Raw genomic sequence first — 13,836 nt, 5'->3', positions numbered from 1 at the left:
CCGGGAGCTGTGTGTAGTTCCAGGCTTATCCCCTGCTACACAGAGGAGAATGGGGAAGGGGTGATAGTGATTTCAAGTTGACAACAATCAGACATAAATCGTTATCTATCACTGATAGGGCTTTATGTCACACGCATATAATTTTGTTTGCTGATAATAATGTCACTGAGACTTAGGAATAGTAAAAACACCCATTTTGAGCAACCTAATACCCAGAGAGGTCTATTAACTTTTCCAAAATCACACAGCAAGACAATGGCAGAAATGGGGCCAGAATCGAGGTTTTCTGGTACTGAAGTCAATTCTTTTCATGAAATCAAAAATTAACTTGTAGAAAACATCTGAGATAGTCATTACTGTAATTTACACAAACAGCTAAGAAATTTTGCTTTCACTCACCGCAATCTGACTTTCAGGGACCAAGCCCCAGCACCTTTCTTCCTAATAATGTATCCCTTTCAACTTTTTAGCCCCCAAAGAAACTTAACAGATGTGAAAGAACATTTATGAAGCTAGAATATGATTCACCTGATGGCTCACTTGCGGATGCCCTGTGCCTGGAGATGACTTGGATTATCGACACCATGCACTCAAAGTCACCCCCTCAAACAAAAGCCACCAAGATTGTCATTTCCAGTGGACATGCAACTCAGTGTTCTGACTTCATCAAATTTCATTCAACAAATATTTTTTAAGCCCCTTTTTTGCCTGCCTTACAATTTATGTCATCATCACGATGTTTTAGTACTTCTAACACTGACATTATTAGGCTGGCAAAGTATTTTAAAATATGTCAGTAAAAGTATGCATATTAATTAAAATGTTCCCACATGTGAGCCTCACACTAAACTCCCTGGGCTGATTGGAGACAAAAGACTTTTATTAAATACTATTTGAAAGGTTAAGGATTTTAGTATCTCTGCCAATCATCACTACAAAAGAATATTTATTGTCAAGCATGAAATAGGTTAAAAAAAAAAAAAAAAGGGAAATATCACCATTTTATTATTTGTTATGGTCACTTGTTCTTAAGACCACAGCAAAAACAGCACTTTCAAGCAATGACCAGGCCATCTTGCTCATTTGCAGGTCTGCTACCTAACATTAGGCTTTTCTTTGTTTTTTAATTAAAATGTATTGGGATGACAATGGTTAGTAAAATTACATAGGTTTCAAGTGTACAATTCTGTATTACATCATCTATATATCACATTTTGTATTCACCACCCAGAGTCACTTCTCCTTCCATCACCATATATTTGACCCTGTTTACCCTCATTTACCACCCCCTTCCCCCATACCCTCTGGTAACCACTAAACTATCCTGTGTCTATGAGTTTTTGTTTCTTTATGTTTGTCTTGTTCCTTTGTTGTTTTCAGTTTTATATCCTATATATCAGTGAAATCATATGGTTCTTGACTTTTTCTGCCTGACTTATTTCGCTTAACTCAAAATGGATCAAAGACCTAAGCATAAGACCTGAAACAAACTGCATAGAAGAAAACATAGGTACTAAACTTATGGACCTTGGGTTCAAAGAGAATTTTATGAATTTGATCTCAAAGGCCAGGGAAGTAAAAGCTAAAACAAATCAATGGAACTATATCAAACTAAAAAGTTTCTGCACAGCAAAAGAAACCATCGACAAAATAAAGAGGCAACCAACTGAATGGGAGAAGATTTTTGCAAACAGTGCCTCCGATAAGGGGCTAATATCCAAAATATACAAGGAACTCATGCAACTCAACAACCAAAAAATAAACAACCCAATTGAAAAATGGGCAGAGGACATGAATAGACATTTCTCCAAAGAGGACACACAGATGGCCAATAAACATGCGAAAGCATGCTCAACATCACTAATCATCAGAGAAGTGCAAATAAAAACCACAATGAGATATCACCTCACCCCAGTCAGAATGGCTATCATCAACAAGACAAATAGTAACAAGTGTTGGAGAGGCTGTGGAGAAAAAGGAACCCTCATACACTGTTGGTGGGAATGCAGACTGGTGCAGCCATTATGGAAGGCAGTGTGGAGGTTCCTCAAAAAATTACGAATAGAATTACCATATGACCCAGCAATCCCTCTCCTGCGTATCTACCAAAAAAATCTGAAAACATTTTTCTGTAAAGATACATGTGCTCTGATGTTCACTGCAGCTTTATTTACAGTGGCCAAGACAGAGAAACAACCAAAGTGTCCTTCGATAGATGATTGGATAAAGAAGGTGTGGCATATATACACAATGGAAAACTACTCTGCTATAAGAAAAGATGATATAGGAACATTTATGACAACATGGATGGATCTTGAGATTATTATGCTAACGTCAGATTTTTCATTCTGTTTTAAACATTCATAATTAGATGTCTGATTCTTTGAGTGGATAGATGGAGTGTGAACCAACATGCCTATAGATTATTGTGTAAATTGAAATGCTCTCCAGTGGCATCCAGGCTCTTACAGTTGTCAGCCCACTGTTAAAAGACTGCAGGTAGAACCACTGAGGATAAAAACAGGATCCCCATGTTGAGCAAACCTTTTACTTGCATTTCCATGGACTCTGACAGTCACTCTGCCTCACACGGTTCAACATGCATGAGCTCCCTGGACGAAGAGCTCTTCCTTGTCTCCATGTTCTCACTTCTTTTCAGCTTTGTTCGAGTGTAAATTTTTAGAGAAAATGGATGAATCTAGCAAATACATGAAGGCGATAGAAAGAGGATGACGCTGGTAAGTAAGTAAGGCTGATGATAGGTTGGAAGAGTTGGTGAGATTTAGGAAGGAGTTGGCAAAGCAAGTACCTATATGTAAATGAACATGCCATTGGATTGGGAGAGGGGAATGAAGGGCAGGGCTGAGATTTCAAAATGCCGGACATAACGCATCCAAGAGCTAGGCATTTATGTGTGTGATATGTGGGCAAGTGGAGTCACTATCCAGAAGACTAGATAATACCCTGCTGGCAAGCAACCCAGGGACCTGGAGTAGAGAGGGAGAGAGGATATGGACAAACTCGAATTCCCAATTAAGCACAAGTGACTGCTCTGTGGGCAGAGAAGATGAAGGGCCCAGGTAATATGATGTGGGGGCTGGCTGGAAGCCTGTCAGCAGCTCCCTGTTCAAGGCAAGGACAGGACGCTGCAGCTGTCAGAGTATCTGTCTGTGGAGTTACGAGGCAACTAGAAGCAGGACTGGGGTTCTTCTGTGCTGGCTATCCAATCAGGAAGGGATAGCCATTCAGATCTGATCTGACAGAGCAGCCTCTCCCACCCACCACCCACTGGACTGCTCTTGGGCATTTTCACTTTTGTTCTGAGATCATGGGACTTTAGCTCTTTCCTACCCACTTAGATTTGATTTCTCTTAGTATTTCAGAGAAGTTTAGGATCTTCTGTTATGAGTTTCTCCATCCTGGTTATTCTCCAGTATAAAAGTCATTTTTTCCCTGCGGTTGTATTACACATGGTTGCCATGGAAATAAGGATTAATTACATCACACAGGAGAGGAGGACACTGAATGATCTCAACTATTTAAATTCCTAGTAACTTCTTAGAAGACAAGTATATATATGTGTGTGTGTATATATATATATATATATATATATATATATATATATATATATATTTATCATTTAAAACCTTTGATCTTGATTTTGAAATTGGGGTGTGTTTTCTACCAGTATTCTTCTATTTAAAAAGCAGCCTATTGATAGGGAATCACTGAATAATAGAACTGTAAAAGCAAGCTGTTCATCAGCACACACTGAAAGTTCTCTGCATTGAACTTTTTAAAGAAAGAAGATACACTTTTGCCATTTTGGTTCCTGTTCTCAAGAGATGAAGAAAGCTGGCACCATGTATGCTTGGTTTTAGTTATATAAAACCTTAAGTGAACTGGTAGTCCTTTGGCTGTTCATTATCAGAATCTCCTCTGTTTACCTTAAGACTTCCTGAGTTGCAGAATGGCTTTATTGCCTTTACTCAGCTGAGTAATTCTGCTTCCTAATCCCTGTTGAGCTTCTCATTTCACTGATGAGCTTTAAGCATTCGTTTAACTTCTCAGTGTTTCCCAGTGAATGCTGCTGGAGTAAGAACTGAATGGAATAAAGAAAGTGATGGCTACAAAGTGTTTTAACCAAGAGGACAATCCATAAATAACCCTGTAGTGATCAAACCTGAAAAAATATCCAAATAATTATCAGGGTGTGGCGAATGATTCCATTTCCATTCTTGTTCAGGAGCTTCAGAAGAGTGCTCTGAAAAAGGATCTTTCCAGTGGTACACCATTGAAGTATCCGTTCATTGGCTTAACTAGTATATGTCGCTACTCTTCCTAGAGTCACATGAGACATTATTCACCAATACCGTTTCCTGGTCATTCTTGGCAGCCATATTTTCTCTTTCTAATGTGGACCTGTTCTAGACCAGAAAATTGCCAGAGAAGAATTTAAAATTTAATGGAACAACAGATTTGAAGGAGGAAGAGGCCATGAACCAAGAAATGTAGGCAGATGAGATGGAAAAAGCAAGGAAGCTGATTCTCTTCTAGAGCTTCTAGAAGAAAAGCAGCTCTGCTGAGATCTTGATTTTATCCCATAGATGCATTTGAACTTCTTACCTCAAGAACTATAAGATGATAAATTAGTGTTGTTTTAAGCCATTAAGGTTGTGTTAATCTGTTACAGCAACAACAGGAAACTAATATAGCATTACGAAGGCTCTACCTCTCCCCACCACACCATCCAATTGCTCACAGACCAGAGAGTTCAATGTTGCCAAATCCAATGGAAAATTCTAATTCAAGTCATCTTACAATGTCATCCTACTTGATCTCTCAGCAGCTGTTGACATAAAATACTTCCTCTTTCTTGAAACATTTTTATGCTTGACTTCCAGGAGACTACACTGCACTGAGTTTCCTTTTAACTCATTGGCACCTCTATCTCAGTCTCCTTTGTTGAGTTCTCCTGCTTTTCCTCCCAAGCGCTGAAAGTTGGAGTGTTCCAAAGGTTTAGTCCTGGGGTATACTCTCTAACCATTTTTGCTCCGTAGGTGATTTTATTTAACTTTAAAAGCAACCTTTATGATGAAGACAACCATATTTATGTCACCAGCCTTGTAATCTCCCCTGGGTTTCTATGTTCAATTCCCAATTCTGCATGTAGATTTGGTGTCTAATAGGCATCTCAGAAACAATTTCTTCCTCCATACTCCTTTTACCTCCCCTAGCATGTCTATTCATACCCCTTCCCTGCATCTTAGGCTACAAATCTTATTTCCTCTTTTTTGTTGCCACAATTCAGTGACTCTTGATGGCTCTGCAGTCAAGGTCTACACTGAACACAAGCACATCACGCCACTGCCGAGTCCCTAGCACAAGCCTCCACCATCTCCTGCTGCACTTGGCAGACGCCTCCTAACTGGTCTTCACTCCTCCCCTCCCTCATCACAACTCCACTGTGCCTACCCTTAGAGCTCATTTTCTGCACAACAGTGAATGGGATGCTCTCGAAATGCGAACAAGATAAATAAGTAAAATGCAATGTAGATAGATGATAGATGATAGATAGATAGATAGATAGATAGATAGATAGATAGATAGATAGATAATAGATAAGTGCTGAGGAAGAACAGGGATTTATTTTTGGAAAAATCATTGTATTTTTTTGTTTAATGGTATGTGTGCTTTTCTTCTATAAATAGACAACAAATTCTTGCAGATAGTCTCGATGTGTTATCTTTATTTTGTATTTCACTATGTAAAACCAGTGAATATAGCTAAAGTTAGTGGACTGGACACACACAAAAAAAAACAATCTGGTTATTATGCAAGAACAGGAGTTGTAGTTACCCATGGTTATTTTTAGCCATGCAGACTAATACATTCTGCAGGTTTATAGCTCAGCACCTTCACTTTTATTCACTGGCATTTCATGGAAGGCATCAACCCCTGTAACTTTTGCTGATGCTGAAGCCTGTCCTTGGATATATACATCCTTCAGCACTGTTTTGTATATATTATATGTAATGTGTTGGGAAGGGACAGGTAAGGCTTATCCCTCAGCCTTCATATAGTTTATATAGTTTAAACATTGAAAGTGCTCCCTCAGCAGTAAGACCTCCCTGGAAATATGCCCTGCCCCATCACACTCAGAATAAAACCCTAACTCCTTATAAGTCATGTCAGGCATGATCCAAACCCTGGCTACAGCACTATCATTTACATCTTATTCAGTCTGAACCAGCATACTGGCCTGTTTGCTCTTTCCTAAATATGCTAGTATTTCCTCTCAAGGTTTTTGTGCTTGCTCTCCTGTCTTTCGGAACCTTTCTGCTGCCAGAGCTGCCTGGGGCTGCCTCCCTCACTTTATCCAAATTTCTGTTTAAATATCAGTTCATCATGGAGGGACTCACTGACCACCCTGATTGCCCTACACTCTATTAAACCTACTGTCTTAGCAGGTGCACACACACACACACACACACACACACACACACACACACACACGCCACTCTGTCCCCGTACCTGGCTTTATTTTTAGTTTAAGCACTTTCACTACATGTATTTAGTATTCATTCATTGTTTACACGTTTATTGATAACTTTTCCACTAGGATGTATGTTTTCTCTATAAGGACAAACTTTTTGGTTTTTTGGTGGTCTTGTTTATTTCTGCATCCTCAACTCCCAGAATAGGGTCTGGTATGTAGTAGGCATTCTATACATACGATTATATATTATATAAATACATAATATTTTATATATGAGTATATGTATATAGATATATATATTAAACAGACTCCCTGTAGTGAAATAATATTTTATAGAAAATGGTATCAATAAAGGTGTGGCTTGCAATGAGGGGGGTTACTTTCCAGGTCCCTCACTGTACCAAGAGCTGCATGGTTTCCATTAACTTTGGACCATGCTTCAAGTAGTCTCCAAAGGATCTGTTACCACCCTGTGAGTGACATGGACTGGGGCACTATATCCACAGGACATAATCTGGCTAATGTCTTATATCATGTGGAAACAGAAGTGGATGGGAGGTTGAGCCCCCGTGGGAACCCTAACCAGGTACCTCTTTCTTTGCAGACATGGACTTTCAGGGGAATAATACTAGGGGATTTTGTTTTTGCTTTTTAACTGTCCAAATATTCTCCTGAAGATTCTGCAGAGCACAGCCTCTGCTTTTAGCAAATTAAAAGCTGGTTGGGAAATATATATATATATATATATATATATATATATATATATATATATATATATATATATTATATATAATAAAAAGCTGGTTGGGGAATGTATATACAAATGATTATATAATGTCTATAATTTAAGCCTTTTGAAGTTAGGAACCATATCTCATATTTCTCTTGCCACCCCATAGAAATGAAAACAGCACTAAGCACATAATAATGACTGAAAAATGAATAGTCTTGATTTTGTCTTTTTTATTTGAACTCAGCATTAGAAATCATCTGGGGGCCCTCTTTTCAAGTATAGGCTCAGTTATATCAGGCTCAGATCTCAACCTGAGGCCCATAAGTGGATTTTTGAGGGTCCATAAACCTTCTAAAATAGTACACAAAGTGTTATGAGCATTTGTGTTTTCTTTGGGAAAGGGTCTGTAGATTTCCTTAGATTCACAACGGGGTCTATTCCCTAAAGGTTGACTAGCACTGAGCTATCCAGAGATATCTAGATTATGGATCGCTGCCTAGAGGAAGGACTAGGGTGAAAAACTGGGAAGTTGGCAGTGGTGATGGTGGTGGTGGGGGGGGTGCTTTGTACTGTTGGTAGACAAAGCGTGGCCATTTGGTGCTGACATGCCTGCAATTGACCTTGACTCATCAGCACTCACCTACCTCTACTGAGCAGCCCAACAATCTCACACCAGGCTTACGCATGAGAGAACAATCTGAGGTTTGGTCTGAATTTAATGATAGACATCATCTTACATGCAAAGAGTGAGGAAGAAACTGGAAGGTTTAGAGCTTCACTCCCTTGACATTTTAACTCTACACTACACCCTGGAGAGGGCTCAAACTCACAACTAACATGTCAATCACAGCCACACCAGAACACAAGGGGCATGAAGCCTTCCTATGCACGTTGCTCATTGGGCAGGAATCACATACAACTGCGTGACACCATCTACATCAATGTATTGTGTTAGCATTGTTATTTCATTACTTCAACTTTGTATGTGTATACTAGGCTCAACCGGATTTATAATGCTAGAAGTCAAAACCCTTGTCGACTATTGATCATGGTGCTACACACATAATAGGTATTGAATAGTTATTTTTTCAAGTGAATAAATAACAGCACATTAAATAACTAAGTAGCTGTATTTAGTACTTACTCCACTTTAAAGAGCCAAAGTAAGGCCTGACTCTTAAGAGCAGATTGTTTGTAAACTGCTATTAATATCAATGAAGTCTTTTAGTTCTAAAACTCTGTGATCATGGATTGAGAGTTTTACATAATAATATACTCGTATTTATGCAGTCCTTGATAGTTTATAAAGTGCTTGCACATATATTCTCAGCAATCCTGTACTATTTTCAAATGTAGAAGTGCTCCGAGGGGGTTCTCTGATCTATTTCACCCCTTTTTTTGGGGCAACCTGAACAATTTAGGTTATTTCCAGAGAAATAAATTCCCTAACTCCCTTCAGGTAAGCATCTGATAGTTTCCTAGTTACTGAGTCCTCTTCTTGCTATTTAAATCTGTCTGCTCTGGTTCTATCTTTAGCAGTCATTTAGATAAGACCTCAGGAGTTAATGTTTCCCTGGCAAAACCTGGAGGAATACTTTGCTGTTCTTTCCCTTCTTTCATGAAGACTGGAGAACTGCTTAGCAATAAAACAGTCAGGTTGATCTCCTTTCAATAAGGCAGCTGGACTCCAATGGGAGTTCTTAGGGCACTAGTGAATGGCAGCCCGTTCATGGTTGATGTAAATATTTCACTGATGTTACTATTTGATTTGAACACAAAACAAGGGTAGGAAAATGTCCATTGGAGAAGATCGTCAGCTTTGAATGGTCCTACTGCAATAACAAGTCTCCATTGAGCTAGAAGCCTTGTGCTGGAAGGATTCCAAAGACTTGATAAAGCATGAAAGTTGTAGAACCACATTGTGTCAAAGGGGAGAGTGGTATTTCTTAATTTGACAAATATTACGCACAGAACCCAGAGCGGCAGGGAAAATATTTCAAAACTAAAGCTAGAATAGCAAACATAAAAGCTGTTGTGACATGAGAGAAGCTTTCAGGAAAGTATGACACAGGCTATATATACCAATAACTTGTATATAGTGGAAGAGAAAAAGGAACAAAACAAGAAGTGTTTCCCTTTAAGAGCAGGGCCAGCCCCACGAGTAGGTATCTAGTACCAAATATCCAGCCTGACTGCCTATCATTACTCTGGCTGCCACAGTGGTGGTTTCTGGGTATTCACTCCTTTGGGTTGTTATGGAAAGACATTGTTAAAATGTACAAACTGTTACTAAATTGATCCAGTAACAGCCATTTCCATATTTGTTCATACTAGTATTTACAAGTTAGCAGAAAGCATTCCTTGACACAATAGACCAGGAGGATTGAATAGTGGGGACCGAAAATGTCCGCAATAAGGGACACACATAGTCTGGGAGAGATGGATGAGGGGACATTGGACTTGGAACAGACACCAAAGGGAAGCATGGATGTTTGGGGATGACCACATTAGGTTTTGCGGATGCCAACATTTTCCCCTGGAAATGGCTCTGCTGGGAGTTTCTCCAGTTAAATTAACAATCACAGAGTCTATGCCTGACCGAAGGCAGGTTGCCGCCTCCTATTTTCTCTGTCACCATTGTTCCACCTCCTTTGACCCTAGTCATTTCTCTCTAAGAGATTCGGGTTACTTGGTTGACCAAAGGACTAGGAACAAACAGAATCTCCCAGGTTGTGAAGGCACGAAAATATGTTAGGATCTCTGTTGTACAGTATCTGCCTTGCTCTTGGATGTACGGTGTCCTTCTGTCTGCTTTTAAATTACTAAAAATCCATATGGCTGTTTAGCAAGGTCACCAATGCTGGGCATCACCACCACAACTATTTGGAAGAAATCCAACCTTATTTCCATGTGGAAAACGGAACCCTAAAGAGCTAGCAAGCTTGTATTTGTTGCAGGAAAACTGCTGGATAAGCTCCCAAAGCCTGGAAAAGGTATTTGATATATGTGTTTGGCCCCAAATAAAAGACACTGTCAAGATTCTGACTTTTTTTAGTTTAGTAACATCTAGCGCAGTCAGTTGTCCCAAATCACTTCGTTTTCTTTGACTTAAATTTTGGCTTACTAGCATACAGATGTGGATTCTGAACTTTTTCTTAAGTGAGAATCGCTCTTTGCTATCTTAATCAAGCAAAGTGACATTCTTTTAATTGCCTGGTAATTAATTATGAAACCAGATCAAACCACAAGTTCTGCATTTACTGTAGCAAGGGACCAGGAAGAGTGAATTAGCATTGAATTTAAATTCTAGCTGTCCCACTTGTCGGTTCTGTGGCCTCAGGCAAATCACTTAACCTCTCTGAGCTTTTTGTCCCCTAATTTGTAAAAAATCAGGATTACGGCTGTAATCTAAAGGTTTTGTGTGAATTGAATGAGCTCATATTTGAGAAACATGCTTAATACGGTGGTAAAATGCCACAAAAGAGTAGGAATGTTCCCTACATAGGTGTCTCAGCAGATTAATTGTTAATGGGAATTGGAAAAGTCGTCAGACCTTCCCAGAGGGAGGTGATCAGACAAAAAGAAGGTGGTAGGAGGGCGTCCCTGAGAGGTGGGACTTATTTAATACAGTTTTTGGTCCTGAACTTTACATTGGATTAGAACTTGGCTGTCTTTGTCAGTAATCAGTCCCTCACTGAGCACATATTTGAAGGGAAGGTACATTTTCACTGGGGGACGGGGTGTGTGGAGGGGCAGAGTCAGTGGACTGAGCTGCTTTTCCATATTGGTAATCATGTGCATTTTAAGACAATGGAAGGGTTGTAGGTAGAAGAAGGTTTGTAATCTTGAGGAGACTTGATAATGCTACTCCCTGGTTTTTAAATATTTGCTTCACAGATTCTGAAACCTCCTTCTGAACTCCTGACTAATGTGTAAATACATTTGTAAGTATTGAGCAGCTAAGCTAGATCATCAAACAATTATTTCACGCCTGTCGGGCAGAGACTCAGGCCCCTCCTTCATCTAAGACCTGGACAGCCCTGCTCCAGTTCTGCTTGTCCGGGCTCCTGTTACTGGTATTTAGATACTAGGGACCTGAATATCTCTGAACAGGTTCTGTTTACTACACAGCCCTTGGAAAGTAAATATATGAATAAAAAAACTAAATGGGAATGTAGCCATACAAATAAGTAAGTAATTCCATTTGCAATGAATAGTCCCAATCGCGTATTAGGAAAGAAGCTGCTGAGGAGCGCTGATACATTCTGTGGATGTGGGGGTGAATTTTTTAAAAGTTTGCTCGCCTCCATTGCTAACCCAGAACTTTCATGACGGGCTATTTGCTGGTCACTTCTCGTTCAGGGCTGCAGCCGCCAAGGAGTCGCCTCCTCTTCTGGCTGCATGTCTTTTCAATGACTTCATAAGCAACTTGGCAGTCTTGCCTGGACATCCCCTCTGCTCTCAGTGACTGCTATTACAGTCCCAGTTTTTGTTCATTTCGTGTCCTCAATGAGCTCTTTAAATAAATAGTGACAGGATGGAGAGGGAGGAGTGAACAGGATGTTGGAGGTTGAGGAGACGTTTGGAAACATAAATCAGGCACTTGGGAGTTCTTAGTACAGAGGCTATTGCCTTCCTATATTCACTCAGTTTTTCCTCACTCACCATGGCATGATTCAACCACACTGGAAAGATAGCATCTAAGGCCTCCGGGTAAATAAGTTCTCGGTTGTAGAGAAAGAGCATCCAGAATGACAAAAATACAAACTGGAAAATAAAACACAAAAATAGCATTAGGTTTGTTTTCAATCAGAGCTTTCTAAAATAACCAAGGAAACAAAGCACAATAAAAGTAGATACCAGTTTTGAAGACGTTATAAAACTATAACATTGAGGAGAAAAAATCCCTCATTGTAGAATTGCTCTACCTACTACTCTCTGGGGGTTCCACAGCTAGGGGTCAATTATTTGTCACTGTGGCGGGCGGAGAAGATATAGAGAAACAGGATTTGCAGACCATTAAGTCACGTCAGTTTAGCTTCTCTCTTCTCTAAGCTCTCACTGGGAGAGCTGAGAGCAGCCACCTGATGTGCCTTGAGTCTTACACTTCCTTTGCCCACCCTGGACGTAGGCATGGCGTAGGCATGGCAAGGGGAAGCAGGAAGGCTGGGAGAAGAGACAAGGGCCCAACTGCCAGGATCATTCACAAGTTAGTTAAGTGAAAGTTGGATTTCTCATTGCTCAGAGCTTTGAGTCGATCCCTGTCCTCTTGTATCCCTTGGTTGTCTTTTCAGGGTCTGTCCTCTATATCAAAGTCAATGTAGAGATGGAAAAAAATATATATTAATCTTCCAATCTTCCTATCTTCTTAAATTCCAAAGACTCAACTTCTAAACCTTAAAAAAAATGAATAAATTCCATTGTTATAAAAAACATTATGGGGGTGGAGGAGGAGGTGTCCTGCAAAGTGAGGCTGTAATGCCAGTTCTCGCTGTTTTCTGAGAACGCATTAGTGTTTGGACAGTTTCATTGTGATTTTAAGTTTGAAGTCTCAATACTTCAAGAAGCAAGATAATGACAGGTGGAAGGAGGTCGTCATTTCTAATTATAGGCCGTGCTGGGCAGCTGGTGTGCTTGATCTCAGTTTGTTTCCATTCTAACGAATGAAAACATAAGCAATGTCATAAAAATGTGGACAGTGTCAGCAAACAAGTGTATTGTCCCGTGCATGTCTTATTTCTTCCTAGTGTCCATTCATTCAACAAAGTGAATGAGGCACCCACTCTGCCCACAACAGGTATTTCAGACAGATTAATTTTTCCATGTGCCAACTATGTAGGTTCGCATACCTTTTCTTTTCTTTCTTTTTTTTTTTAATGGTTTCCACTTGCGGAAGTAGCTTATGCTTATGGTAGCAAGTAAAAAAAGATGTATAAAAGGAAAAATTAGTCATTCTCCCTTCCTAGCATCTTCTATTCCCATCACCCTGATGGAACCAAGGTTATCTCAGTTATATTTTAAGAAACATCCTTCAAGCTTCCCTGTTACACAGCAATAAGTAACTTGTATCAAACATTCACAAAGACACAAAAACTAATGGTAAATCTGTCAATGATGTGCCCTATTTCCTAAAGACACTGCACAAAGTGGTCCAGTACTCAGACAGGACATTTATTCAAATACAGTTACTCTGGTTTACAATAATCAATCCCAAACAGCCCCACCCCCAGGAGATGTATTTGTCCACATGTGCATGTATATTATAATGCGTACACATCCTTGGAACTTACTGTGGATACAGGAAAAGCCAAAGTGGTGAAAAGCAGGTCTCTGAAGGCTGTTAGGAACTTAATGTCTTTTTTCCCTTTAATTCTTCTCAGCACATCTTCCAGGCAGGCGACCCCGTAGAAAATGGCCTGCAAGAGCTAAATTCATTACAACAAATGAGGGCATTTTCATTTGCTTTAATTAATACATTCTTCACTGACGTAAAGCCCTCTCCCTCTGGGAGCAATGTTGATTTGAGAAGGAGGGGGTGGTTGGCTGTCTTGGTGGAAAGCCAGTCTGAGGGCTGGTCTTCCAGCTCACTGGGCCCTGACCTTGC

General features: G+C 39.8%; 1 protein-coding gene across 1 annotated transcript in view; it reads right to left on the bottom strand.

Moving 5' to 3' along the window:
• ADTRP (androgen dependent TFPI regulating protein) overlaps positions 1 to 13,836 on the bottom strand; it is a 59,828-nt gene that overhangs the window by 35,452 nt on the left and 10,540 nt on the right. The window contains exons 2-3 of the mRNA XM_019743014.3: positions 13,523 to 13,657; positions 11,898 to 11,999 (exon numbers count right to left, since the gene is read on the bottom strand). Coding sequence (XP_019598573.3) covers positions 11,898 to 11,999; positions 13,523 to 13,657 — 237 coding nt within the window. The remainder of the gene's footprint in view (positions 1 to 11,897; positions 12,000 to 13,522; positions 13,658 to 13,836) is intronic.

The sequence above is a fragment of the Rhinolophus sinicus genome, chromosome 14 (genome assembly GCF_057876585.1).
Source record: "Rhinolophus sinicus isolate RSI-liver-muscle chromosome 14, RSI-T2T, whole genome shotgun sequence".
Taxonomy (NCBI): domain Eukaryota; kingdom Metazoa; phylum Chordata; class Mammalia; order Chiroptera; family Rhinolophidae; genus Rhinolophus; species Rhinolophus sinicus.
This window is presented reverse-complemented; position numbering and strand designations above follow the sequence as displayed.